This window comes from Eptesicus fuscus, chromosome 6 (assembly GCF_027574615.1).
Source record: "Eptesicus fuscus isolate TK198812 chromosome 6, DD_ASM_mEF_20220401, whole genome shotgun sequence".
In the NCBI taxonomy this organism is placed as follows: Eukaryota; Metazoa; Chordata; class Mammalia; order Chiroptera; family Vespertilionidae; genus Eptesicus; species Eptesicus fuscus.
Window position 1 is genome coordinate 89,028,310 of NC_072478.1, and position 26,834 is coordinate 89,055,143.

A 26,834-nucleotide genomic window follows, 5' to 3' on the forward strand; every position below is an offset into this window, starting at 1 on the left:
CTTCAGACTCTAAGGAATCACATTATGATGGCAGAATATGAGGCAGTTGGGTAAGTAGTTTGCTGTGGAGGAACTCTGGCATGGACCCTTCAAATCATGGGAAGGAAAACCATATCTACATGTCTTCCTTCTGTGGCTGACAGGGACCATTAGTTGTTAGAGTGACCACAGCCTGACTCAGAGTGAGGATGACTCAGGAAAAACCATTTGCAAGAGTGGAAAATACTCAAAGTATAGCTACCCTACTTTGCTAGTCATGTTCTCTTCATCAACTAGTGAAGGGGCTCCAGGCTGTCAGGAGGTTGTGGGTTTTAGATCCAGATTTAAGTAGTAATTTTCACATTTGTTTAAAAACACACCTAGAAATGGATATATAAGTTCAGAGAGCCATTTTCCTCCCCATTATCACATAAGAAGGCATAAGTTATGGGCTGACCCTCCCATAACTGTGGAGGCAGAGAGGAATGTCAATTCGTTGAGAGTTCCTTTCACGGGGTCTGTCCCGAATAGTGCACTGTGTGGAGGTGAGAGCTGCTGATGGACAGTTGACAGGGGAAGTGGGGGCCCGCCTCTTCAGTCAGCTCCATAAGGTGACATTCTGTCAGGAAGATGTTCCGCTGGACAGGTGGCCCTTGTGGGTGATGCTGGGGGTGCCACTGTTTGCAGGAAGGAGAGATCACACTCCGGAACGCTGCTCGGAAGCGGCGAGAGAGTAGGTTATAGATAATGGGGTTGACAGCTGAGCTCAGATAGAAGAAGACACCTGGATTGCAGGGGTTAAATAGACACACCGAGGAGACATTGAGTGAGAGGCATGCTAGGAAGAAGCATAAATGTTTAACAAAGCCTAGAATCCCCATGATTGCCTATTTTGGAAGTGATAATATATACAAGACACTAATTGGGGATACAAAATGCTCTACCAACTGTGTACATAGGAATCAAACACAGAAAGATTAAAGAGTCTTGGCAAATTTTAGGCCAGCAGGGGATCTCTCTGAGATGTTCTGCAACTTCCTTTGATCCACACTTGTTTAATTAAAGAGCATGTTCCCACGGCATTAATGAGAGATGCTTAACTATCAGAAGAAGAGAGATGTTTTTGTCTCATTGGTGTTGTGCTTAAATCTATAATTTGAAACTTGTAAGCAATGGAGGAATGGTAAGTCAGTCAAGGCATTGTCCCTGCTGAGATTCCTTTTATGCTTAATATCTCTTCAAAGAAATATTTCCCAGTGCTTCTTCTTACTTCGCTTTTCCCTTCCATGGTTCTTCCCACCTAATGTCCAACTTTATTAAATAACTGCATTTTTCCATTTATTTTCTCCACCAAGTGCCTTGCACACTGTCACTTTCTTGTTTGGTATATGCTCATCCTTTATTACCATATCCTATTTTATTTCCCCAAAGCCCACGAGGAGCCTAAGGTTGAGAATCAGAGGACTTAGTTTCTGATCTTGGCCTTTACTTATTTATTCTAAGACTTTAGGCAGAATTGGCACTTCAATTTTTTTCTCTATAAAATGGGAATTATAATACAAGCCTAACTCACCTCCCTGGGTTATTGTGAGGATAAAATTGAGATACTATCCACAGAGGGGCTGAGAATGGTTGAGGATATAAAGCAAGTGACAGGTACTGTACTGTCATCAACATGCTCATCATTGTTCTCATTTATTTAGTTCAGGACATGAAAAGTGCCATAGGCCCTGTGCACAGAATTGGGAATAAAGGAATAGAGCAGGAAAACATTTCTATGGACTATTAATTCATTCAATAAACAAATATTGATTGAACTCTTCTTATGTGCCAGGAACTTTGAGGTAAATTAGGAGGTAATGCTGTTTTCCAAGAACTTGGAATAGTATTACAGAGGCAAGATCTCTGCCCTACATCAATAATTAATATTAGAGTAATACCAAACAATATCTGTCAAGAGCAAAATATGTCATACCAATAGCCATGTTATGGAAATTCATATAATGTCATAACTGTAAAGAGTATGATGGTTATGAATGATTTAATGGTGGGTGATCAAATTCCAGCCAGACCCTGAAATGGGTAGGAGAGTTGGGAAAAAGAGGAGAGAGTTCTGAAGGTAGAAGGCATAGCATGCACAAATATGCAGAGACAGCAATCTTTATGCCCTAGCCAGTTTGGCTAAGTGAATAGAGCATCGGCCTGAGGACTGAAGGGTTCCGATTTTGATTCTGGTCACGGGCACATGCCTATCTTGCAGGCTCGATCCTCAGTAGGGGGCGTGCAGGAGGCAGCCGATCAATGATTCTCTCTCATCATTGATGTTTCTATCTCTCTCTCTCTCTGAAATCAATAAAATATATTTTAAAAATTTATTGCAGGAATAACGCAGAATGTGCATAACTCTAATCAACCGGTTTGACAAGCATATGGTCAATGATTGGAAGTATTATAACTTGGGGATCAAAAGGCTGGTTGGAGACATTTTCTGTAGTGTTTAAGGTTTCACCTGGTTAGTACTGTAAGGGAGGGAGAGATAATATCTTAACAGAAAAATGTTATAAATACCATAGTTTTAAAATCTTAAAATGGTCATCTTGTTACATTTAGAGAGGGATAGTCAGCTAGTCAAGTCTCATGTGATCTTGTGGTGTTTTCCAGTTTATTTAGACACCCCATTTTTCTCAGATTATCTTGAAGATAAGAGCTGTAAATAATTTTGAGATTTTTGTCTAAAATAATAGTTTAACATAACAGAAAGTTTTAATGTCCAAGTATAAGCTGTACACAAGGCCTGCTGAAAATAAAAAGAGAGTGTAGAAAATAAATAATATACATGATATTCAATATACATATGAATGCTATTGCTTTAGCTCTGTGCACATCTGGAGCTTAATTTGCACAAATTGATCTTATCTTGCCTCTCTGAACCAGCTGGTGACTAGCAGAAGCAGAGGGACAAAAGTGATGTGAACCCAAGGCTCACAGACATACTGACTGAGGAAGGGGGACCTACATAGCCATTCTCTGATCTATTTTGGGCTCAAGAACTCTGAACTTGAAGTTAGATGATTTTGCCCCAACCCTGCTTTTACTATTTGTCAGGAGTATGCCTTTGGGCAAGCCATTTATTTTCTTGTGGAATTGTTTCTTCAACAGTAAAATGGTGATAATATGTGGTGATTATAGAAAGATATATGGCATTTTACAGTTTAAAATTTCTTAGTAGCTAATATTTTATTTGCTTCTTACCATTAGCCCATATTTATACAGGGAAGGTGTTATTGCCATTTTATAATTGAGGAAACCGACATAAAGGAAGCCATGTTCTTCAGAAAATTAATGGTGGAAGTGAGATGCAAATCCAGGTCCTCTGACTTAGTGACCTTCCCACCCCTATTTCCACCACATTCTCTAGTATCTTCAACAAGCAGTGTTAAAGTAGCCTAAAGGCAGACCCTGATGCACCATGAAAATAATAATACTCTTTGGTTGGCTTTCATGAGGATATAACACTTGCTAAAAACAATACAAGATTTCAGGGACATGGATGTTTAATAAATAGGAACCAATTCAATCATGTGGTCATTGGAAATAATATCAAGGCAATCACTCCTTAGACCATTTTTCTGTTGTAGTCATCGTGCTTAGAGTTGAGGTCTTACATAAAGTAGCATCTAAAGTAGTGATCCGGTACATTTCTTTTGGACCAGTAACATACCCAATCGATATTTAAATAAAATAAAAAAATCAAGTGACTTCATCATAGTACAGCAGGCCTCCATGATAAATCAGTAGATCCAGACAGAACCTACTGCTCTGAGCAAAATAAAGAAGCTGCGATTACCTTGTGATGCAACCAAAGGAGCTAAGATTTTACCTGACACCACATGGATGAGGTTGAACACAACAGCCAGGGATTCAGTCCACTCCTCCACAAAGCTGAAGAAGAGCCGATCAATGTGGAATGGGGTCCAACAGATAGCAAACACTAAGACCAAGACAACTGAAAAAGAAGGATGAATGGGAGAACAAAAGGCAGTCAAAACGAGAATAGGTATCAAATGGCTACTAAGTTCATCCATTCCTTCTAGCATTTTCCCTTCCCTCTTGGTTATCATTACAGACTAACTAGGTCATGAGGAGCCTCTACATAAAATATTTAAACATACGGACGAATTATATAGGACTTAGGATCAGTTTTCTATATGATTGTACAAGATTTCTTATATAATGTAAGTCTCCTTTAGAACATTTTAAATAGTATCAAATTTATTCCGAAAACATTCTATTGTGGGAAATGAATTATGTTGCAAGTAGACTGTTGGAACCACATAAATTGGCTATATAAATACAATGGTTGGGTTCAAGCATTTGATCATAGATTAATAAAAAATTATTGACTATAGTATGAATTTATTTGTTACTCCAGTAAGAACTAAAAGCTACTCTGAATCTAATCATTTAAAATTCTGTAAGGGGTGAGAGAGGAGAGAGAGAAAAAGAACAATCATAAGTATAATAATCCTTTACAAGCATCTTTTGATTGGGATGGGGGATGTGTCTATTATATTAGATGTTACTAGACTAAAGAATTGCTTCTAGTTTCTTTTTATTTGTTTTTACTTTTTATTTTGAAATAACAATAGATTCACAAGAAATTGCACTTTCTAGTTTCTTATTTTCAGCTCCCAAGACAGCAATAGGTGCTACTGCAGTTACTCAATGGGGCGTTTAATCTCCACACATATAAATATATATTTTTTCTTCTTCTGAAGTTATGTAACATTTTCCTTTTCCAAAACATGATGCTTGAGATTTGCCTCAAAATATTCTTGTAGGGGCAAGTGAGAGACAGTGATATAGATGGAGCAAGATTAGTTATGAGTTGGTAATGTTTGAGGCTGGGTAATGGGTACATCGGTGTTTATTTTACAGTTCTCTGTACTTGTGAGCACACTTGAGGTTTCTGTAGTCAATAGTACATATATTTCCTTTGGCATTAAACATATTCAGAGTTAAGTTATTTACCTGTGCAGTGTGGTTCAGGAATATCTGGAAGTTTCTTCTGAGTTTACCTCTCCAAGAAAAAGTCCCTAATCTGCTCACTACTGCCTACAATTCCCCATAATTAAAATTTTAATTGCTTTAAAAATGAACCCTCCATACTAAAGGCAAATGCTTTGCAGCATATTTTATCATTGTGATTTTAACATGCATGCACTTCAAGTCTTTTTGTGAGAGTAGATTACGATCGAGGAGAAAGGGGAGCAATAGTAAAGGCATGAGATTTCTTACCAGGGAAAGTCAAGTGCCAACAGGGAATAAACATTTTCAAGAAGATGAGTCTTAGAGTTGAAATGACAAACTTTGGTGACTTGCACAGGTTTTATTTTTTGTTCATAAACACCATATAGTTATGGTGAGTGTTTCATGTACATATTAGCCTGGAGGATTTGTTTCTTCCAAACCTTAGTTTTTGACTTGGAAAGTATATCATAAACCTCCTTTCTCCCATCACTATCTCCTATAGGGTAGCGCTGGATCAAATATTTTTTATCAAATGCTTTTGGGAGAGTGTGAATCAGTGCCTGGTTATGTATTTTTTAAACATTATTTATATAAAATCATGCAATGTCATAGGTACAATGACCACATAGGGGTACTCTTGGGCAGCTGTTCTTAATCTGGAGGTAAAGTATTTCATGGAGTCCAAGAATGGGTAGCAGGGGTTTCATGATCCCCTGAAATGAGTTATAAAATGTTTGTGTATGTGATTTGTACATTTTCTAAATGGTGCACTCACAGTTTTCTTTATATTTTAAAATAAATACATAAAAAATAAGTTTAAAAACATCTGCTTACTTTAGAGGGAGAAAGAGATGCTCAAAAGCTCACAGGGTGGATGTGATTTACCAAAAAGCACACAGCGTATTACAGTGAATGCAATTTAGTATGTTGTTTTGAGTATTAAAAATGGAAATAGGAATCAAAGAGGTCCTAGAAACTTGAGTAAGCCATGAAAGACCAGACCATGATCCTACACTTCAGGAGAATTTTGATCCTGATACTCAGAAGCACTTTCTCAGCACCAATTGCAACTCTTTTCCTTTTATAAACACAAACAAACAAACAAAAACAAAATGGAGGACTTACATAACATTTTGGTGACTGATTTTCTGTAGGGTCTTTGAATATTTGCAGTTATTTTGTCTGCCTCAAGGGTTTGGTCTTTCTTTAGCTGCAAGGGAAGTGGAAAGAAATGTTAAGAAAGAAAATAGTTTCCCTTCTGTTAGGATCTGAGAAGTGTAACTCTAACACTCATTCTCAGACCAAAAATTGAGAATTCAAATAAATGTAAGAATTTGTCAAAGTTTAACAATAAGTTGGAGGTGGAGTTGGATCATCTAACTCAACTGGACAGGTGGATGTGGCCAAGTTGCATTACAACCATTTATCATCTGCTATTCTATAGAACCCTTGTTATATATGGCATGTTAATAGGCATTTTATGAAAAATGTGAAATTATTAAGTGAAAAAAAAAAGTTACATAGGCTTTTCCAGTCATCTATATAATAAAAGCCTAAGCAACCATTACAGTGGAACGACCAGAACGACTGGTAGCTATGATGCGTACTGACCACCAGGGGGCAGACGCTCAACATAGGAGCTGCCCCCTGGTGGTCAGTGCGCTCCCACAGGGGCAGCACCGCTCAGCCAGAAGCCAGGCTCAAGGCTGGTTAGTGCAGCGGCGGTGGTGGGAGCCTCTTCCGCCTCCGCAACAGTGCTAAGGAGCAGTGAGCAGGTGGGCAGGTGGGTGGTAAGGAGCCCGGGGTCCCGGACTGTGAGTGGGATGTCTGACTGCTGGCTTAGGCCCACTCCCCGCAGACATCCCCCAAGGTGCTCTGGACTGTGAGATGCACTGGGCCTCTAGTTCATTCAGTAATTATTATACATCTATTAGAATGTAATCTATCTGCTATGTGGTGGATAGGCTGTAGAAAGCCAAAACAGGTATTATTTCTGTTTTATGAAGTCTATAGTCTCCATTGTGGGTCTTCTTTGAGTCTTTAATATGCTAATGGGCACTATGAATCTTCATAAAGCATAATATATCACCCTTCCCCCATGCCCACCTTCCACACCCTACATCTCTCACCCCAGCCTCAAGGGAGATAATGCTTCTCTGACTAAACAATACCTTCCCCAAACTCCTTTTAGTGGAATACCTAGTACTATCTTGAAAAGCACAATTTGGGAAATTCTACTTTACTAACATTACTAACAAGAGTGCACATGTTTCTGAGTTTAGAAATTATATTCATCCTTATTGGAAGAGATGGTGATTCTTTAAGTAACATCTGAACATTTCTTTTAAAAACATATGTTTTTATTGGGTTTTAGAGAAAGAGGAAAGAAGAGGGAGAGAGACAAACATCCATTGGCTGCCTCTTGCACACCCCCTGCTGGGGATCGAGCCTGCAACCCGCCCGGCACATGCCCTGACTGGGAATCAAACTGCGCCCTCTTGGTGCATGGTTTGATGCTCAACCAACTGAGCAATATGCCTACAATCTGAACAAATTTTTTTAAATTTAAAAGTCAGTTCCATTCTGGTTGGCATGGCTGAATTCTGTTGCAATCCATAATGCATGTCCCTGAACTCAAGCATTAATGCTGTATGCAGGAGATACAAGCAGTTTGTGAGAGCTTCAGCAGAACCTCCTTCCAGATAGGAGGAACTTGCCCTGGGATTGGATATTTTCCATCTCCATCATGTTTGATATTTGGAGAGCAGCTCCGTGGAGACTTGTGTCCTGGAAGGAAGCTGCGCTGACTACTCAGTTTCAAGCATACATGTGGCTCTCCTCCTTCTTCCCCCATCCTGGGATTTCATCAACCTCTAGTTTCACGCCTTTTGAAGGCAGTGGGTCCCAGAGTCTATCATAACTTAAGATTTGCTAAGGGAATCAATAACAATCATCCTCAGAGTTGCTTAAGTCTCTTTAAAATATTTTAGATCAAAATAGCCCTTTGAGATAATGTTTCCAAGTCTCTTGTTTTGAAGGTAGAGAAGCTAAAGTCCAGCAAGTAGGGGAATAATTCAACTTCATTCATTCATTCATGCATGCAGTCATTCATTCATCTTACAGTCAAGTTGGAGAGAAATATAACAATAATTTTAAATTGGAATATGTAAGGAAGAGAAATCACCAGGAACCATGAGCACCTATACAAGGTCTAGGTGTAGCTAGGGAATCAGGGAGAGCTTCCCTGAGGAAGTGTGAATGAAGCATGATTTAAAGTGAGAGTTAGAAAGGTAAAAGGGATTGTAGTGGTAGATGGCAGGAACATTTCAGGCAAAGATAGAGCAAATATAGCATGTGCAAGGCCCGGAGCCCAATGACACAGACTAGGACCTATCTCCTGACTTCAGTCTACAGATCTTTAAACTCCTTTAGGAGTGACTTCCTAAGCAGGGAATCCTTTCATCCTTCCTGAGAACAGGAGGCTGGAAGTTGTATTACATTCACAAAGCAAATTTGGGTGGTTTCTAAGCTGTTGTCTGAGCTGTCATTTAACTCCTGATATAAGATAGCTGTAGTCTCATGACAACAAAACAAAATGAAACTCAATGTAATTGGTTGGAGTGGGGAAATGTATGTGTTTCTTACTCAAATCAAATATTTCCTCCAAATTGATCCAAGGTAAGTGATTGCTTGGTGTTGGATGAGATGGTATTGACCAGTTTGGGGTGGATATTCCTCATAGGACTCACGGTATTTGGAATCATGCAGAAGTCCTAACCCCCAAGTGAAACGCACAGAGCATTCTAAAGACATGATTGTGAGGTGCTCTGGGAAGACATATGTTGGGAATATAGCAGCCAGCCCTTCAGGAGGAGACTAGCACAGTTCTCTGCCTGATTAGAGTTGCTTCTATGTCTAGACATCTGTGTACTTAGAATTTATTCTTCGTATTTCAATCTTGCCATTCACCTTAGGCCCAGTTGGTATTCACCAATGATATGAGAATATATTAATTGTTAGGACATACGTGGTGTCTGAACCAAATTGAAGCATATGATGTAAATGTGATGTCAGCTTTGTTTTTCTTTCAATTTATAACTCACATGGCTCCTACTCACACATTTTTTCATTCTTGTTTTTTAAAGGAATCACAGACTGTTAGAGCTACAAGGAGCCTTAAATATAATCTGACGTGACCTTTTCATTTTATAAATGTGAAAAGTAATTCCAGAAGACAGTCGTGTGGCTTGCCTAAAGGCACAGTAGACTGTGAGCTTCAGACCTGAGAGTCTAAATGGCCTCACGATTGTTTCCTACACAAGCCACCTCCTTAAAAGGGTATAAAACTGTCACAGGCAGACGTCATCTCTATGAATTTGGTTGCAGAGTATACTAGGAGAGGAACGGCATAGACTTACTTCTACCCTCTTCAAAAACAGTTTCTCTCAGCTTATTTAGACTTGGAAAAAATAGAAAAAAATGAAGAAATTGATTTACCATTATGTGCACAGAAAAGGAACCTCTAAGTATAAGATATGTTGCACAAGCAGTGATAATTTTCTATTAATCCCAGCAATCTCTTATTCACACTGCCTTCTACTCTATTTTATGTGCTCTGTTTACCTCCCTAGCCCCAAATCTCCACCTTCTCAAGAGAAGGCCACGCTGATCTGGCTTAGGGCATATTTTTTGCATTTTAACCTGATATTTCAAACCTGATAGAATCAAAGCAATCACAGGAGAGTGTCTGACTGTAAAACTGTATACAGAGTGAGGCAAGAGTAAGTTTACAGTTGTTTATATGGAAAATAATATGATAATAATGGTAATAATAATAACAACAATAATACAAGAATAAACTATGTGTTTTGCATACTCACAATTATAAACCTACTTTTGTCCCACCCTGTATTTGTCTTGGAGTATAAATGGGCGGGGATAGTTTATGTTATACTCGGACCAAGTTGGTGCAAAGGAAGATTTCAGTGCAGGCCATAGATCTGGGCAGAAAAAAGACAGGAGGCTGTGAAACTGGCTCTCCAGGGGTGACCACCTGTGCTATTTAATGAGGCTCCACCTCAGACGTACTGAATCAGAATTTCCCCAGGGGAGGGGCTTGCATATTGCTACCCATAGTAAGGTTTCTAGATAATTTGTAGGAACACCTAGGTTTGAGAACCCCGGGTATAGAGGGAAGAATAATAAAGGTGATTTAGAGGAAATAATTTATATTTTTGGGTGCTATTTGTCCAACTGAGGCAAGTCCTTTAACTTCTGGGTTTCCCCTCTGAGCTCATTCTGTGTTACTCTATGCTCCTTTCCCATTCTGAATTTCTCCGATTCTAAGTTCCTCTTACAAAACTTGGAGTCAGCGAGTAAAAAAAGGATGCTGCCCTAAGCCAGCCAGCTGGGATACTCACTCTGAGCCCCATGAGGTAGTAGAGGACACTGATGACAGTCATGGGGAGGATGTAGAAGAGGAAGGAGGTGGCCTGGATAATGAAATTATAGATCCACATGGGCTTGATGACCGTACAGGTGGCAGAGCCCGGGACCAAAGACCCATTGGGGAAGTAGTGGAGCTTGATGCCATGGAGGCTGGTGTTGGGCAGAGAGAAGAGAACAGAGAAGACCCAGATGATGCCCAGGACCCTGAGGGCCCTCCTCCGGGTGCACTCCAGCTTGGCGCGGAAAGGGTGGAGGATGGCCACGTAGCGCTCCACGCTGACCGTGGTGACACTGAGGATGGAGGCGAAGCACACAGTCTCAAAGAGGGCCGTCTTGAAGTAGCAGCCCACGGGCCCAAACAGGAAGGGGTAGTTACGCCACATCTCATAGACTTCCAGGGGCATCCCAAGGAGCAGGACCAGAAGGTCCGAGATAGCCAAGCTGAAGAGGTAGTAGTTGGTGGGTGTCTTCATAGTCTGGTGCCGAAGAATCACCAGGCACACCAGGAGATTGCCAGCGACCCCGACCACAAAAATCAGGGTGTACACCACAGTCACCGGGAGGAAGAGGTGGCTGCGCTGAGGGCCACAGACAAAGGTCAGGTAGTCCTCTGTGCTGTTCAGATATTTCTTGAATGGATCTTCCAGTTCCTGCTGGGGGATCCAGGAGACATTCTCATATTTTTCCATCATTGACATTAAAATCCAAGACCCAAGCTTCCTCTGGAAAGAGCCTCTGTCCCAAGATGAGACAGAAAGGAAAGAGAAAACAGACAGGGAAGCACAGCCCCAGTGCAGGAGGCAGGGGAGGGTGAGTGCTTTCTGCAAGGATCTCTTTTGAAGAGCCCCCGAGAGACAGAAGCCCCGCCCCTCCTTAGGCGGTGGGCCAATGAGTGTGTGTCAGGCAGATTAGAGGACAGCTGGGCTGGGCTTGCTGGCTTTGCGTGCAGGGAGCTGGAGAGGATGGGGGAGACATTTCTCTGAATTGGAAGGAGCTGACAAAACAGAGCTGACACAGACGGTGGCACTGACTTAAGGTGTGGGCACTCTGAGCAGTGCATTTGGTAAAGTTGTGGGACTCTGGGTGGAAATACAAATTAAAATTGTAGGGACATGGGCAGAAGAGTATAAATCTCCATTGATCCTTGTCACCTGTACAGCATGACAAAACTGGGAGATCAATAGATTTCTCAAGTTATCTTGTTCCTTTGGAAATTCAGGACTCCCTGGGGAAAGCATGATCAATGTGCCTTTTTGGTTTTGATTGCATCCACATAGAATGAAAAGCCTAAAAGAACACTTGCCTGTCATCTAGCCCTGCCTGCTGTCTGACACTTTAATCTCTGTTGGCAGTGCCTTTTGCAAAGGGCAGTGAAGTTTAGACTCAGGCACACACATAGAAATCCTGTGAGACTTTGTGGAAGTTACTCCAACCCTCATTTTCTTATCTGTAAATTGGAGGGTCATTCATTCTATTTTATTCAACAAATACTTCTTGAAGATTCATCATGTACTGAGCTTTATAGAAACATCAGTGAACAAGCAATACAAATTTCTCTCACATCGATGTTTCCTTCTCTCTCTCTCTCTGTCTCTCTTTCTCTCTCTCTCTCTCTCCTCTCTCTCTCTCTCTCTCTCCCTCTCGCCCTCCCTCTCTCTAAAAAAAATCAATGGAGCCTGGTCAGTGTGGCTCAATGGTTGAGCATAGACCTATGAACTAGGAGGTCATGGTTTGATTCCTGGTCAGGGCACATGCCCAGGTTATAGGCTCCATCCCCAGTAGGGGATGTGCAGGAGGCAGCAAATCAGTGATTCTCTCTCATCGTTGATGTTTCTATCACCCTCTCCCTCTCCCTTCCTTTCTGAAATCAATAAAAATATTTTTTAAATGACTCTTTAAAACAAAAAGGAATATAAGAATGGCAACACTTTTCAGTGAGATATGTGCCCTTCCTTAGTTCTCCCTCAGACTCTCCAGCTGTGGTTTGATTATTTCAATAAAGAGTCTAGGCCAGAGAAGAAAATGGGGAATAGATAGTTGGGTTGCATTAGATGGAAGTCCTAAACTCAGCAGTAAGAAAACCTGTATATAAATCCCAGGTCACCATCAAGGGGATTATGTTTAGTCTAATGTGACCTTGAGCAAGTTGTTTTATATGTAGGTACTTCAGTGTCCTAATGCATGAAAATATGGGTTGTTGTGAGCTCCAGTGATACTTGGGGAAGATACTTTGACTTTGTAGCTTCCAAGAGATTTTTGCAATTTCTTGCTAAAATTGTCAGTCTTCCCAATAAAGATCTTAAAATGTCTTATTCACTATTCTACGTCCATGGCTAGCATACTGCTGCCACATAAAGAGCATAAAGAGAACTCAATCAAATTTGGATAGATGGATGGATACACACAGGAAGGAAAGAAGGAGTAGGAAAGAAAGGCAAGGATAGCAGGCTGGTTATTTGTGTGACATTAGAGTCTTATTTGTGATAATCAGGTTTCCTACCACCTCTTTCTGCTCTTCTGTTTCTTTTATAGGTTTTGCATTTTAGTGATGATACTACACTGGTTACCAGTGTAGTAAAAATAACGGGGGCTCTGTGGTCAGGCAGACCCGGGTTTAATTTTGCTGCTTGAAACTATATGACCTTGGACAAGTTACATACCATATCTAAGCATCAATTTTCTCCTCATAAAAATGGGATTTGCAATTCTTAATTTAGGATTGTTGTGAGGATTAAATGCAAAATAGTTTAGCATGGGGTTTGGCATATAGTAAGCATTCAATAAATGTTATTTTTCTGCACTATCAGTTCAAGGAAATTGATCTACTAATGCAAAGATTTGATAGATGGCTGGTGTAGTAGTACATGGTAGGCATTCAATAAGTGGTTTGAAGTAGAATGCATGAATATAGTATTGATTTTTGTCTTCACTCACATTTTAGTTAAAGGTGATTATAATTTTGTAGTTATCTTTATATGATTAAATTTTAGTTTATTATCTTTTATTTTAAAATGTTGATGGTATAACTTCTGCCTTTTTAAAAAATTTAACTATTGTTGAAAGTATTACAGGTTGACACAAAAGGTGTCTCCTTTGTTGTTTTTTCCCCCCATTAACCCCCTCCTCCCACACACCCCCCTCCCAAGCCTTTACCACACTATTGTCTGTGTCCATGGGCTATGCATATACACATACATATAAATTCCCTGGTTAATCTTTTTCTCCCCAACCCCCACCCCCATTTTCCCTCTGAAATAATCAGTCTGTTCCATGGTTCTATGTCTCTGGATCTATTTTGTTCATCAGTATATATTATTCATTAGATTCCACATGAGTGAGATCATGTGATACTTGTCTTTCTCTGACTGGCTTATTTCACTTAGCATAATACTCTCCAGGTCAGCTATGCTTGTTACAAATAGTAAGAGTTCCTTCTTTTTTACCACCATGTAGTATTCCATTGTGTAAATGTACCACCATTTGTTTGTTTGTACCACCATTGTTTTTTTATCCATCATCTGCTGATGGGCACTTGTGCTGTTTCCAAATCTTAGCTCTTGTAAATTGTGCTGCTATGAACATAGAGTTGCATATATTCTTTCTGATTGGTGTTTCAGGTTCCTTAGGATATATTCCTGGAAGTGGGATCACTGGGTCAAATGGCAGTTCCATATTTAATTTTTTGATGAAACTCCATATTGTTTTCCAGAGTGGCTGCACCAGTCTGCATTCCCACCAACAGTGCAGGAGGGTTCAATTTTCTCCACATCCTAGCCCACACTTGTCATTTGTTGATTTGTTGATGATAGCCATTCTGACAGGTGTGAGGTGATATCTCATTGTTGTTTTAATTTGCATCTCTCAGATGATTAGTGATTCTGAGCATTTTTTTTTTCATGTGTCTTTTGGCCTTCTGAATCTCCACTTTGGAAAAGTGTCTAAATTCTGCCTTTTGAAATTGAAATTTTTTTCACTTTGTTTTGATCTGTGATCAATTTTTTAAATGTATGAAAACCCGAAAAGAAGATATATTTTCATATGAATTAAAATCTGATCTATATCCATTAATTTCATCTTATGGACTAAATCAGTTAACTTTCTTTGATGGAAAGCATTAATAATGTTGTAGAAGCAAACAAATAAACGAATACGCTTGTTTACCTGCACATACTGGGTAATTCACAAAATTAAAGGATGAGATAAATAGCCTGGCCTCAAGCAGGAAAGAAACCAGGTTATCTCTGAAGATGCCCTCATGGATGGCATCTTTGGGAGGCTGTCATCTGGTGCTTTATTTTCTCCTATATGCTCTCTCTTTGGATCTCTGCTGATCCATTGAATTATCCATTGAGTGGATAATAATCCATTCAATTATTCCAGCCAAAACCTAGGTCCATTCACATTGATAAAGAACATCAGTGTAGTCTGAGCTTAGGAGGAAACGAGCATGCGTTTAATTTTGGGCATGCTGGCTTTGATATGCCTTTGTGACAGCTATGTATAAAATTACAGAGGAGGTTGAACATAGATTTCTAGAACTCATAGGGAAGGTCTCAACTGGCAATAGAAAGGTGTGAGACTTTGCTTGTAAAAGATAATGAAAACTGTTGGCATGGGTGAGGTTGAGTAGGGAAAGGGTATAGATGTGAAGGGGATGTGAATTGAGCCTTAAGAAAGTTCAAGATTTAGTAGCAAGACAGAGGATGGTTCTCCTAAAGAGCTGAGAAGAGAGGAGTGAAACCAAGACTGGGCCAAGAAGGTCAGGTCCTCTGAGAAGTCAAGACAAAATCAGTGATGGCTTTATAAAAGGTGTACAATTTCAATGATGGGGAAGTGCAGACTGCACTGATATAAAGACTTAGAGAGAGGTCAGGAAATTTTATTAACAAGCAGAAGTTATCAAAATTATTTTGAGAAGTTTGGCTGTGAAGGGGATGAAATAAGATGAAATTGTGACTACACAGTGATTTTTTTAAATATATATCACTTAGTCTGATATGTTCTTTTACTAAATCCTTTGCTTCTTTTTTTTAAAATATATTTTATTGATTTTTTACAGAAAGGGATAGAGAGTTAGAAACATCTATGAGAGAGAAACATCGATCAGCTGCCTCCTGCACACCCCCTACCGGGGATGTGCCTGCAACCAAGGTACATGCCTTTGACCGGAATCGAACCTGGGACCTTTCAGTACACAGGCCGACGCTCTATCCACTGAGCCAAACCGGTTTCGGCTCCTTTGCTTCTTTAATCAAGGGCTTTCAGAGTAAAATCTTTTCTTCTTTGGTGGGAAGGAAATTAATGGAGATAAAAACAAATATAGAGACCCTTTTCCTCCTCATAAGGCAACAATTTTTTAAAATAACCATGGTTTCCCTGGCTAGTGTGGCTCAATTGATTGAGAGTTTTCCCATGCACTGAAAGGTCACTGGTTCAATTCCCAGTCAGGGCACATTTCCAGGTTGCTGGGTCAATACCTGGTCTGGGTGCATGCGGGAGGCAGATAATTGCTATTTCTCTCTCACTAAAAAAAAATCAATAAAAACATATTTAAAATAAAATAACTATGGTCACCTGGATTCATGTTTAGGTATGTTGGTTAAAAATAGAAGTTCCATTAATTAATTTATCATCATGCTATAAAATGTCTAATCTCTGAGCAAAAGGCAAGCCTAAGAACATCTTGCCAAAATATCCTGTGCCCTTGATGCATGCTGGGTCTTTTCCAGAGTACCCTGGGAGCCGAGAGCTCTGGCTAAACAGAAGGAACAGTGTTATATCCTCCCGTTGTTCTCCATCTGCTGTATTTTGTAGGTCTGCCAGAATTTTCCCAGCATGACTCCTCCAAATTTCCCATTTCATCCCAAATTACACACATCTCAGCCCTGGCAGGAAGGTCCTTGTTTAGAACCAGTTTTGGAAACAGCAGAAATGTTTGACATAAATTCAGTTATTAGTATTCATTATTCTGCATCCACTGACAAATCAGAGGGAGTGTGACCAATAATACATCTTATTCTCAAGGATGCTTAGGATTTCTCTCTCACACTTAAGTGAACAATCTTAGAATTTTTCCAAGTCTAACATTCTCATTTTACTAATGGATAAATGCAGGCCCAGTGAGATGACATGGCTTACTTTATGTCTCCACATCTAGTAACTGACAAAGCTCTCTGTAATAACACCTGAAATATCATTACATAATACATTCCTTGGAGTTTTGCTGCTCTTTTTTGACTGTTTGCTTTTAATAAGAGCCTGTTATTTGATTAGCATTTCTCTAGGATAAAAATCATCCTACACTGGAAGCAATTAACACCTTATTTAGGTCAGGTGAGACTCAGTTGTTAGTGAGGTCACAATGGCACCCAGCACAATGCCTGGGGCACAAGTGGGGCCAGGAACGGAAGGAAGAAGCCCAAAGTCCAGGTTGGAGTGGAGAACTCACCGTAGATTTAGCAAGAGCGGGTTTGTTGATGACTCTGATAACAGTGACTTCTGTGCAGTATGGGAGGAAAACCTGCCCAAAATAGGTTACAAAGAGAATTGGACATAAGGGAGTGAAAGACTACTTAGTATTTCAAGGCTTTTTTTTCTAGGTGAGCAGAGAAATGAAATAGTTGGAGAGAAACATGAGGCCAATGGAGGAATGTTTAAAAATATACATGTAAAGTGTAACATATTTGTGTTCTGCTATGAATGATCCAATATTTAGGGGCAAATTGAGGATGAGGAGAAAGAAACATTGGTCATACAGTAAAGCTTGGGTTGTTGATAAGGGATAGGATCTGGTGTACAAATAGAGGGCTTGGTTTTATATAGGTGCAAAAATAGTTTATGGGTGGAGAAGCAGGTAGTTGAGAGATTTGGTTGTGGAAAGATGTGATCGTTTCTTTTTGGTGGCTTCGATTTTTCACAATGAAATAAAAACTAAGTCAAGAGCTGAAAGGGAGCAAATGTTGAAAATTTCAGATGAGATGACAATACCCATCTCAGAAAATGGAAGGGTGGATTAATTAGGGGTATATAGTGAAAGTGCTCTGTACTACTAAACACCCCTTGAGTTTGGTGGTCATCAATTTAAAGAGAGATAGGTTAGACTTGTAATGAGTTTTTCTCTAGCCCCCTTCAGCTGCTTAATAGGTAGAGGATTGAGTTAAACTGAAGTTGGGAGCAAGAAGCCAGGGATATGGGATTTTATAAAAGGGATGGTTAAAGAAACTGATCATTGAATCTAAAAAAGACAAGGGAAGAACTACTTCTTGAGATAGGTAATGAACAGTGAAAAGTTGTTAGACCGGTGGGCTGGAGATCCTGATGGGGGTCAAAAATTTGTAGAGGAGAATAAGGGGATTATAAAGTTAACTTAGTTTTCAAAATAAGAGCATCTGTTCCAAAATTATTTTACAAGCAATGCAGTTATTAATAAAAACAAGGTCTAGTGTATGATCCATGGTAGTGGGTGGCTGAGGTGGGGTGAAGGAGAAAACTGGAGTTGAGGTAGTAAAGGACTGTGAAAAACAGAGGTTAGGGGGTTGGATGGTGACCATGACATTGGTGTGTAAGTGGCCAAGAATGGTAACATAGTAGCAGAATGTAGAAAGTGAAGAGTGGTGATATGCTGTTGAGACAGTGGGGCAGAAGGGGTGAATAGTAAGACAGTGAATTTGAAACTAAGTCTCCAGTAATTAAGGAAGCTAATGAGAGTGACAAATGACTGCAACAAGGCAGGATAATGAAGGGTAGAGCTTGATGACATATGATTTTAAAATGGCAGGATTTTTGAAGAAAGAAGAAGGAAATGGACTCTAAATGATTCTGAGGAGTGTGGAGAGCACCTAGCCTCACCTCCAGGTTCTGTGCAATGTCAGGTGTGGAAGCAAAGCAACCTTCATCTGAGAGGCCTACAAGGAAAGCAGTTTCCATAGGAAGGAACCAGGTTTCATAACGAACACACAACACATTATGTGATAGAGGAGCTAAAAAGTGGTTTAAGATATAGGGAATTTTTCTAGTATAGACCGTAAGTTCCAGAGAACCCAGTGGAAGAGCTGGAATGGGTGGTTAATAATGGCTGTAAAACCATAATAAAATATGTGCAAAGCTTGTGTAGAGTAGAACATCTCAAACTTTAAGGCATCTACAAATCTCCTTGGGATCTCGTGAAAATTCAGATTTCATAGGTCTCGTGGGGAGGAGTGGGAAGGGGGCTGAGATTCTGTTTCTAACATGCTCCTAGGTCATGATGATACTGATAACTTGAGGATCACACTTTGAGGAGCAAGGCTCTATAGGTCAAGGTTGGGACACTGGGGAGGGGATGCCAAAGATACATATGATCAAGGACATTTGAATCTGCGGACCCTCCTTCATTCCAGGACTATTCAGTAGTTGCCACCATATGACTTTGATCCTCCCCTTTCCTTCTCTGAATCTGAAGTGTCTAATGTATATTTGCTCCACTGAGTGTATTATCTTTGTTTCATATGCATTTGCATTATTCCAACAGGATCATCTGCTCCTTGGAGTCAGTGACTATGGGGGAATAGTGTAACATTATTAGATCATGAGTTATAACCTCATTTGAATTTCCACTTCTATCATTAACTAGCTATGAAAAGCAATGGCAAAAATCATTTACCTGTCTGATCATTTTTATATGTGCAGTGGGGGTAATCATGCCTAGTTGCCTTTTATGAAATTCAAATGAGTTACTTGATATGAAAATGTTCTATAAACTACAAACTGATATAATAATATGACAATACTTATTACAGGACTAGTATTTGTCTGGTACATACCAGCATGGTATTCTGACTTGATTGGTCAGTGCCCGTGCCATAAGAGTGGTTAAATATGTTTAATATAACCTCTGAGACAATTGTGTTTCATAATTGTTATTTATTCTATATATTTTTTATAGTCAGTGCTAACAGAAAAATGGGCATGAAATAGTTATTGAAGAGTTGACATAGCATCGTGGGCAGAACATATGAACATCTAGCCCAGGGCACACTGAGTGAAAAGTGGAAGTAATTTCAAAACTCTCTGGAATGAGTTCTTTCAAATGACGATTATATCACTTTCTACCAGGAAGTATTAAGGTGTCAGTTCTTGTTCCCTTAACAGATTTTAAAGTGACCCCACCATAAATTCTTACATTGTCTTCCTCTACAGATTACACCTTTCACATTGCTGCTGATGGGTGGTTGATTCATGCAGGTGCACTTAGCCAAGGGAAGACTGCTAGGCACAGCCAAGCTCTGATGAACCTCACCCATTTATTTTGTTCTGGAACAGAACTCTCTGTTCAAAAGTGTGTTCTGGGGACTCAGGTAAAAACTTCCTCAAAGCCTTCTTATGTGGGTTACTATATGGGAAAATAGTCTTACAAACCCAGTCAGTAAACATATTTCTACTAAATTTTTTTAAGAGAGAGAGCTTCCTTTGGTTAGGTTTCATTTCCCCAGGTCTCTGGAGATGAGATAAAAAGCATGGATTTTGGAGTTCAAATTCTGGCTTTAGTAGTGAGATCTTAACCAAGTTACCTAATTTCTATAAGCTTTGAGTTTCTCATCTGTGAGACTGAGATTATTATAGTATCTTCCTCATAGGACTGTTGTATTGAGACATTGTGCATGAAATAAGTCTGTTCTAATCTTTTACTCATTTTAATTGGGTTGTTTGTGTTTTTACTGTTGAATTTAGAGTTCTTTATAAATTCTTAATTCATGCCCTTTATCCACATTTTTATACAGTAGTAATAATAACAACAACTAACACTTATTTTAGTCCAACACTGATGCAAACACCAGTGTCAATGCATCTCAACATAATTTTGCTGAGTGAAAGAAGCCAGACAAAAAAAAGCACCTCCTATATATTCCATTTATATACAATTCTAGAAAATGCAAACTATACGGACTAAAAGCAAATCAATGTTTTTTGGGGGAAGGGAACAGGGAAAAGTAAGAAAGAAGTAAATTAGAAAGGAACATGAGAAAAATTTCAGGGGAGTGGATATGTTCATATCTTGATTGTGTTGACTACAGTGTATACATTTGTCAAACTCATCAAATTGTACATGTGGAATTTATTGTATATCAATTACAACACAAAAAATCTGCTATCAGAAAAAGAACGTATGGTGGCTCCCACCTCCATTGCCTTCCCTATGCTTTTAAGACTGGGAGTCCATAATTTCACCCCAGTTTATTGATTAGCTCACCTATTACTGACTCCTCTGATCCACTGAGACTTTTTTTTATCCCCTCCCCTGTAAGGTCAAATGGTTCCTGTTTTCTTGTCTCTCTGTGCATGGGGTTCCCCCTATGTGGAAGGCCTACTCCTTTGTTGTTCTGGTAACTATATTCCTTTCTAGGGACACCCAAAACATGTCTTTTTTTGTTCATTAAGTAGACATTTATCGGGTACCTGTTATGACACAGACCTTAGGCTGGGACTTAGGCATCCTTCAGTGACCAGCACAATCCAGTTCCTACTCTCAGGAGGCTCACAATCTTCTAAAAGATACAGACAAGTCAATTGCTGTACAGTTATGCATACATTTATTATTTTGGGCTACTTAACCTTTGTACATCCTTTTTGTTTGGGAGCATTTTCCTTTGGGAGTAGTTGATGGGAAGCAGGAACCCATTTTCCCCTAAAGGTGTTAGGATTACTCTCTGCTCCCTGAGTACAGCCATAAGGTTTAAGATTATTAGTTAAAATTTTACTACTTGGAAATTTTGAGAGAGCAAAGCAGACACTGTAAAAGTTTGGGTGGTGGCAGAACCAGAAGTTAGCAGCACAGAGCAAGTGCCCAGCGGTGGCTTTGCCAGTCATTGTTCTAAAGAGACTGTGTCTATGGGGGAATATTTTGGTCCTTGACCATTTTCAGATCCTTGTTCTTTAGACTTTCTCTAGATAGCTACCATCTTAGTCTGTTCTGGTGGCTATAACAAAATGCCACAGACTGGGTGGCTTCTAAACATCAGATGTTCATTTCTCATCATTCTGGAGGCTGGAAGTCCAAAATCACGGTGTCAACCTGATTGCGTTCTAGTGAAGGCCCTTTTCCAAGATGCAGACTGCTGGCTTCTCAGTGTCCTCCCCTGGTGGTAGGGGCTAGGGAGGGCTGTGGGGTCTTCTTCATAAGATCACTTATCCCATTCATGAGAGCTTCATCCTCAGGACTTAAGCTTTCACCCCCACCCCTCGCTGGTCTACTCAATCTCTTAGTTTTAGCTTCCTGGGCATAGTGATAGGGCCTATCCCATTTGATTATTATAAGATTCCATTGGATAATCCAAGTCAAATGCTCTGCACAGTTAGCCCTACTGGCTTACTAAGGTAGCTTGATACCTACATAAAAACCCTTTCCAGACAAATGTGGTCAACTAATGCTTAATGGAAGCATCATAGACCCTGAGGGTGGCTAGATCACCAAAGAAAATGTTTTTGTATGGATTACATTATCACATATCAAAAGAGACAGACGTTGAAAAGACCAGGTGCTTTTTTGTGAGACAAAAATACACACAGCATGGAACCCCGGAAAAAGGACATGTCAGCAATTTGGGTGGTCAAAATTCAACACATGCACAGGTAAGTAAAACAAACTGAAGAAGAGACTCCTTTTCAGGACAATTAACCAGGCTTCTTTGGGTCATAGTTATGTAGATAAGAAAGCTGGGCCCAAAGCAATATCAATCTAAATGCTAAAATGACAATTTAATTCCGAGATCCCCATTGGCCCCACCATGTGCAGCTTTCCAGTAGGTAGAAGTGAGTGTTGTGGGTCGCCAGGGGCTGCCATGCTGAGAGGGGCATAAGAGCTGTGAGGACTGACGGAAACACACAAGAAGTACAACTTGGCTCTTCATCTTCTTTAGTCTCTTATTGTTAGCTATTCTCACCTGAAAACTTGGGATCTGATGGAAATTCGGGTAGGGGAAAAAGTCACTGAAACAGTATTATTCGTCCTCTGGGAACATATTAACTTGGTTGGTCATTTAAAGAAAAGAAAATATGGAACGGTCTCATTCTCAGAGACATCATCCATGGTGCAATGGAGATGATTTTAATGCCACACCTAAAACATTCAATGCTTAAGGAATTTAAGAATAATGGGAAATTGCCATTCCTCTAATGAGCACAGAGCCAAAAAAGACCCTCTGTCATTATGCTAATTATCCTCTCAGCGTGCGAACTGGTTGGCAGTGTTCTCTGCACTCATGCCTAATGGCACATCATAGAGCTTCTGTGTGCAGAGCCCTTTCAGTGTGGAAAGAGGGAACAGGAACAATGAAGCGAAGGAGGTGGCGTGTTTTGTGCAGCAGTTTTGATTGCAATTATAGACTTTGCTAGGTCCCAGCTAGTGCCCTGTGTCAGAATCTCCCTGTCGCCACTCTTCTGCTGGAGGTGGGATAGCTGCAGAAAACAGGTAAGAGTGGGAAAGCAACTGGCTGCAAACTGAGAGCAGTGCTATCAGAGATAATCATTAATGCCGAGGTTAGAACGAGATATGGACGTTCAACACGAATGGACTTGCTCAAAACAGACCATGGAGTCCGCTGGGTAGCCCCTCTTCCTACCTTTGGTTCTTTCTCCCTCCTTTACTTTCTATATTCATCTTTTCCATCATTCCCCCTCCTGCTACCCCTAGAACACTAGGCACTTGACAGATTGCAAGATGAGTAAGACTCAGTTCCTACCACTAAGGAAATTAGAACAGTACACTGCTATTGATCTAAATTACTGTGAACAAGTCTCTTCACTTCTTGGTCCTTCAGCTTTATCTCATTCAAAAACCAAGTACTAGGGATGGTTTTTAAGGTTTTCCTAGCTCTGAAAGTTTACTACATTTTAAGTGTTATCACTTATTTAGCTAACTATATTATTTTATTCTCATGAAAAGTAACCAGGTAAATGTTTATTTATGTTTCCCATTTTACAGATGAGAAAACCAAGGCTTAATGAGGTTAAATAAGCTATAGGAGATAGCTTAGATAGCTAGTAGGTGTAAGAATTAGAACCCAGGAAGTCTGACTCCACACATAGCCATTATGCTATTTACTGTTTTTTTAAGCCAGTGGATTTGTTTTACAGCTGGCTTGCCTAGAACTAATAGAAATTGCATAGGTACATGGGCTCTGGTGTTAGAATTGCCTGTGCTCAAATTATACGCCATCATTTTTTAACTGAGCATCTTTGGGCAAATTATTAACTACTCTGTGCTTGATTTCAGACTATCAATGGATTAATAAAACTTTTGGAGTAGATATCATTACCTTCCCAAGCTTTGCTTCACAAATCAATAGCCATTGAATCTCTGACCCCCAGAATATTGCCACCATCCCTATTTCAGTGCTGTAGTACCTGAAATGTGATCATGATAATGTAAGTTTCTTTAAGCAGAACATTAATAATAGAAACATTGACTAGGACTTTATATCAGATCAGGCAACATATACAACACTTTATGTTCACCATCACACACATTCTTCATGACAACCACATAAGGTATGCACACAGCATATGTACAATAATTGTTCCCATGTTACATATGGGAAAACGAGACTCAGAGAGTGACCAGGGTCACACAACTTGTAACTGGTGGGGCTGTGATTCCATCCACATCTCTCTGATTCCAGAATTATGCTCTTAACCATTCTGCTATTTGGTGACCAATCAATGTGCCTGGAAGAATTAGGATAGAGTCATTATTACATAAATGTGAACTCATTTGTTTCTCCTACAATTTCCCTATAAGAAGAGGAACTGAAACACAGCCAACCATGGTGTGGCCAATTAAAAAGAGAGACCATCAACAAAGTGAAAAGGCAATCCACTGAATGGGAGAACATATTCACCAACACACCTGATAAGGGCTTAATATCTAAAATTTATAAAGAACTTATGACTCAACACCAAAAAATTTAAAAATGGCAAAGGACCTAGTTAGATACTTCTCCAAAGAGGACATACAGATGACCAATAGACATATGAAAAGATGCTCAACATCACTAATCATCAGAGAGATGCAAATTAAAACCACAATGAGATATAACCTCATACCTATCAGAATGGCTATCATCAATCAATAAGTGTTGGGGAGGATGTGGAGAAAAGGGAATCCCCATGCCCTGCTGGTGGGAATGCAGATTGGTGCCGCCACTGTGGAAAGCAATGTGGAGTTACCTCAAAAAGTTAAAAATGGAACTGCCTTATGACCCAGTGATTCCACTTCTGCGAATTTATTTAAAGAATCCTAAAATACTAATATATGCACCTCTATGCTCATTGCAGTGTTATTTACACTAGCCAAGATTTGGAAGCAGCCCAAGTGTCCATCAGTAGGTAAGTGGCAAAAACAGCTATGGTAAATTTACATAATAGAATACTACTTGGCCATAAAAAAAGATGGAAATTTTACCCTTTGAGACAGCATGGATGGACCTAGAGAACATTAATGCTAAGTGAAATAAGCCAGAGAAAGACAAGTACCATATGATTTCACTCATATGTGGACTCTAATGAACAAAATGAACTAACAAGCAAAATAGAGACAGACTCATAGAGAGCAGGCTGAGAGCTGTTAGGGGTTGGGAGATGCAGGGGCCTGGGTGGGAGGGGTGGAGGCATTGAGCAAAAAATATAAGGAAAAAGAGAATTTAGTGACAGGGACAATGGTGTGGTGATTGTGGGGAGGGGTGTGGGTGAAAATGGAAGAGAGTATAGGGGGGATAGTGATGGAAAACAAACTTTGCAAAAAAAACACACAGAGAGAGAGAGAGAGAGAGAGAGAGAGAGAGAGAGAGAGAGAGAGAGAGAGAGGCAGAGGCCTTGAAAACCAACTTCCCTGGGCTGAGCAGGGCTGATTATGGAGATTAATTTGCTTTTCTTTGCTTGGTTTGCACTCATGCTGGGTCTGCTGCTGAGAGACAAGGCAACCCTGATTCCAATTAGAATTACAGAGGTTCAGGGCTGGAAAGAATTGGAGAGGGTGGCCAGTCATCCCTTGTCTGATGAAGGCACTCTCTCTATAACAACATAAGCTGCTGTTCTTACCTCTCTGCCTCTGCTGTAACATCTCCTGGAACATGAAATCCCTACATCCTTCAGGTCAGCTCTGTGTTTCAAGCTCCTTCTTAGCTCAAGCTTGACTTACCCTTGTTTTGTTCCTTTCTGTTGATCAACAAAGAACCAATACACTTGTTTTCCCATGCTAAGAATGTTTATCTTTTTGGAAGCAATAATTTGTCAACATAAGAAACATCCAAACCTGTAAGAATTTTTATGCATTTATTTGAGCCAAAATAACGACAGTGAAATCCATTGGTGATAGATTAGGGAGGCATTAGGGAGGCTGGAGAAAGCAAAGGGGGAGGATAATCTCTGGGATCAGATAAAAAGTGTGCTCAGTGGTTGAGCATCGACCTATGAACCAGGAGGTCACTGGTTCGATTCCTAATCAGGGCACATGTCCGGGTTGGGGAGGAGCAGGAGGCAGCTGATTGATGGTTCTCTCTCATTGAAGTTTCTATCTTTCTATTCCTCTCCCTTCCTCTTTTTCTCAAATTCATAACAAAGAAGTAAAACAAATAGATACATACTTCTTTTACATTGCTGGGTATAGAATAGTTAACAGTTAACAACTGACATAATAACAATAACAATGAGGGGTTCGGTGGTCCTGCTCTGGTGGGAGATTGTGCCCTGAGGGACTTGGAAAAAGAAATTACCCTGACATTCCAAAGGTGTTATCCTAGATGGGAAAAGACAATAGACAGGCTCAGTTAAGATAAAGGTTGACCTTTGTCAAGAAAGATCCCGGCCTAGGACATGACCACCTGCCAGGACCTGCTTTGAGTTAGAAAGTGGTAACTTTCGATCATCCCTTGTGGTTACTTCAGGTCTGTGTTTGTGAGGCTGCCGTGCAGGTCTCCTCTCCTGAGCTTTGTCAGGTTTAGTGTGTGGCTCCTTTTTCATCCTCAAATTATAAATCATATACTTCACTTTCCAGTTTTGCTGCCATCCATTAACCTCGTTATGCCTACTCATTCTTCAGGTTTTAGGTCACACATTACTTTCCTTCCCCCCGAGACAAGATCAGGTCCCCTGATTTACATCCACAACACCCTGAATTCTCCTTTGCAATGCATTATGCCAACAATTATATAATATATTGAATGTTCTCATTTCCCTTGACATAAAAGCTCTATTAAGGGCAAGAATGTGTCAGTCTCTTTCAAATCTGTATCCAAGGCACTGTGCTTATTCGTTCCACTCAAAACTTGTGTGGATGGGTATCCACCACTGTACTTGTGTATAAGAGAGATTCAGCCCCTCCCCACGTGTGATTTAGAGTCTAG

General features: G+C 40.0%; 1 protein-coding gene and 1 long non-coding RNA gene across 2 annotated transcripts; one reads left to right on the plus strand and one right to left on the minus strand.

Moving 5' to 3' along the window:
* Positions 1 to 488: 488 nt before the first annotated feature.
* Positions 489 to 11,156, minus strand: NMUR2 (neuromedin U receptor 2). Its single transcript, XM_008152246.3, has 4 exons — positions 10,431 to 11,156; positions 6,136 to 6,220; positions 3,860 to 3,985; positions 489 to 763 (listed from the first exon to the last, which is right to left on the minus strand). Exons 1-4 carry the CDS (start codon positions 11,154 to 11,156, stop codon positions 489 to 491), a joined length of 1,212 nt encoding a protein of 403 aa, XP_008150468.1.
* Positions 11,157 to 16,837: 5,681 nt separating this feature from the next.
* On the plus strand, positions 16,838 to 24,816 carry LOC129149506 (uncharacterized). Its single transcript, XR_008556415.1, has 3 exons — positions 16,838 to 16,887; positions 19,636 to 19,793; positions 24,769 to 24,816. It is a non-coding gene; the product is annotated as an uncharacterized LOC129149506 (long non-coding RNA).
* Positions 24,817 to 26,834: the final 2,018 nt, after the last annotated feature.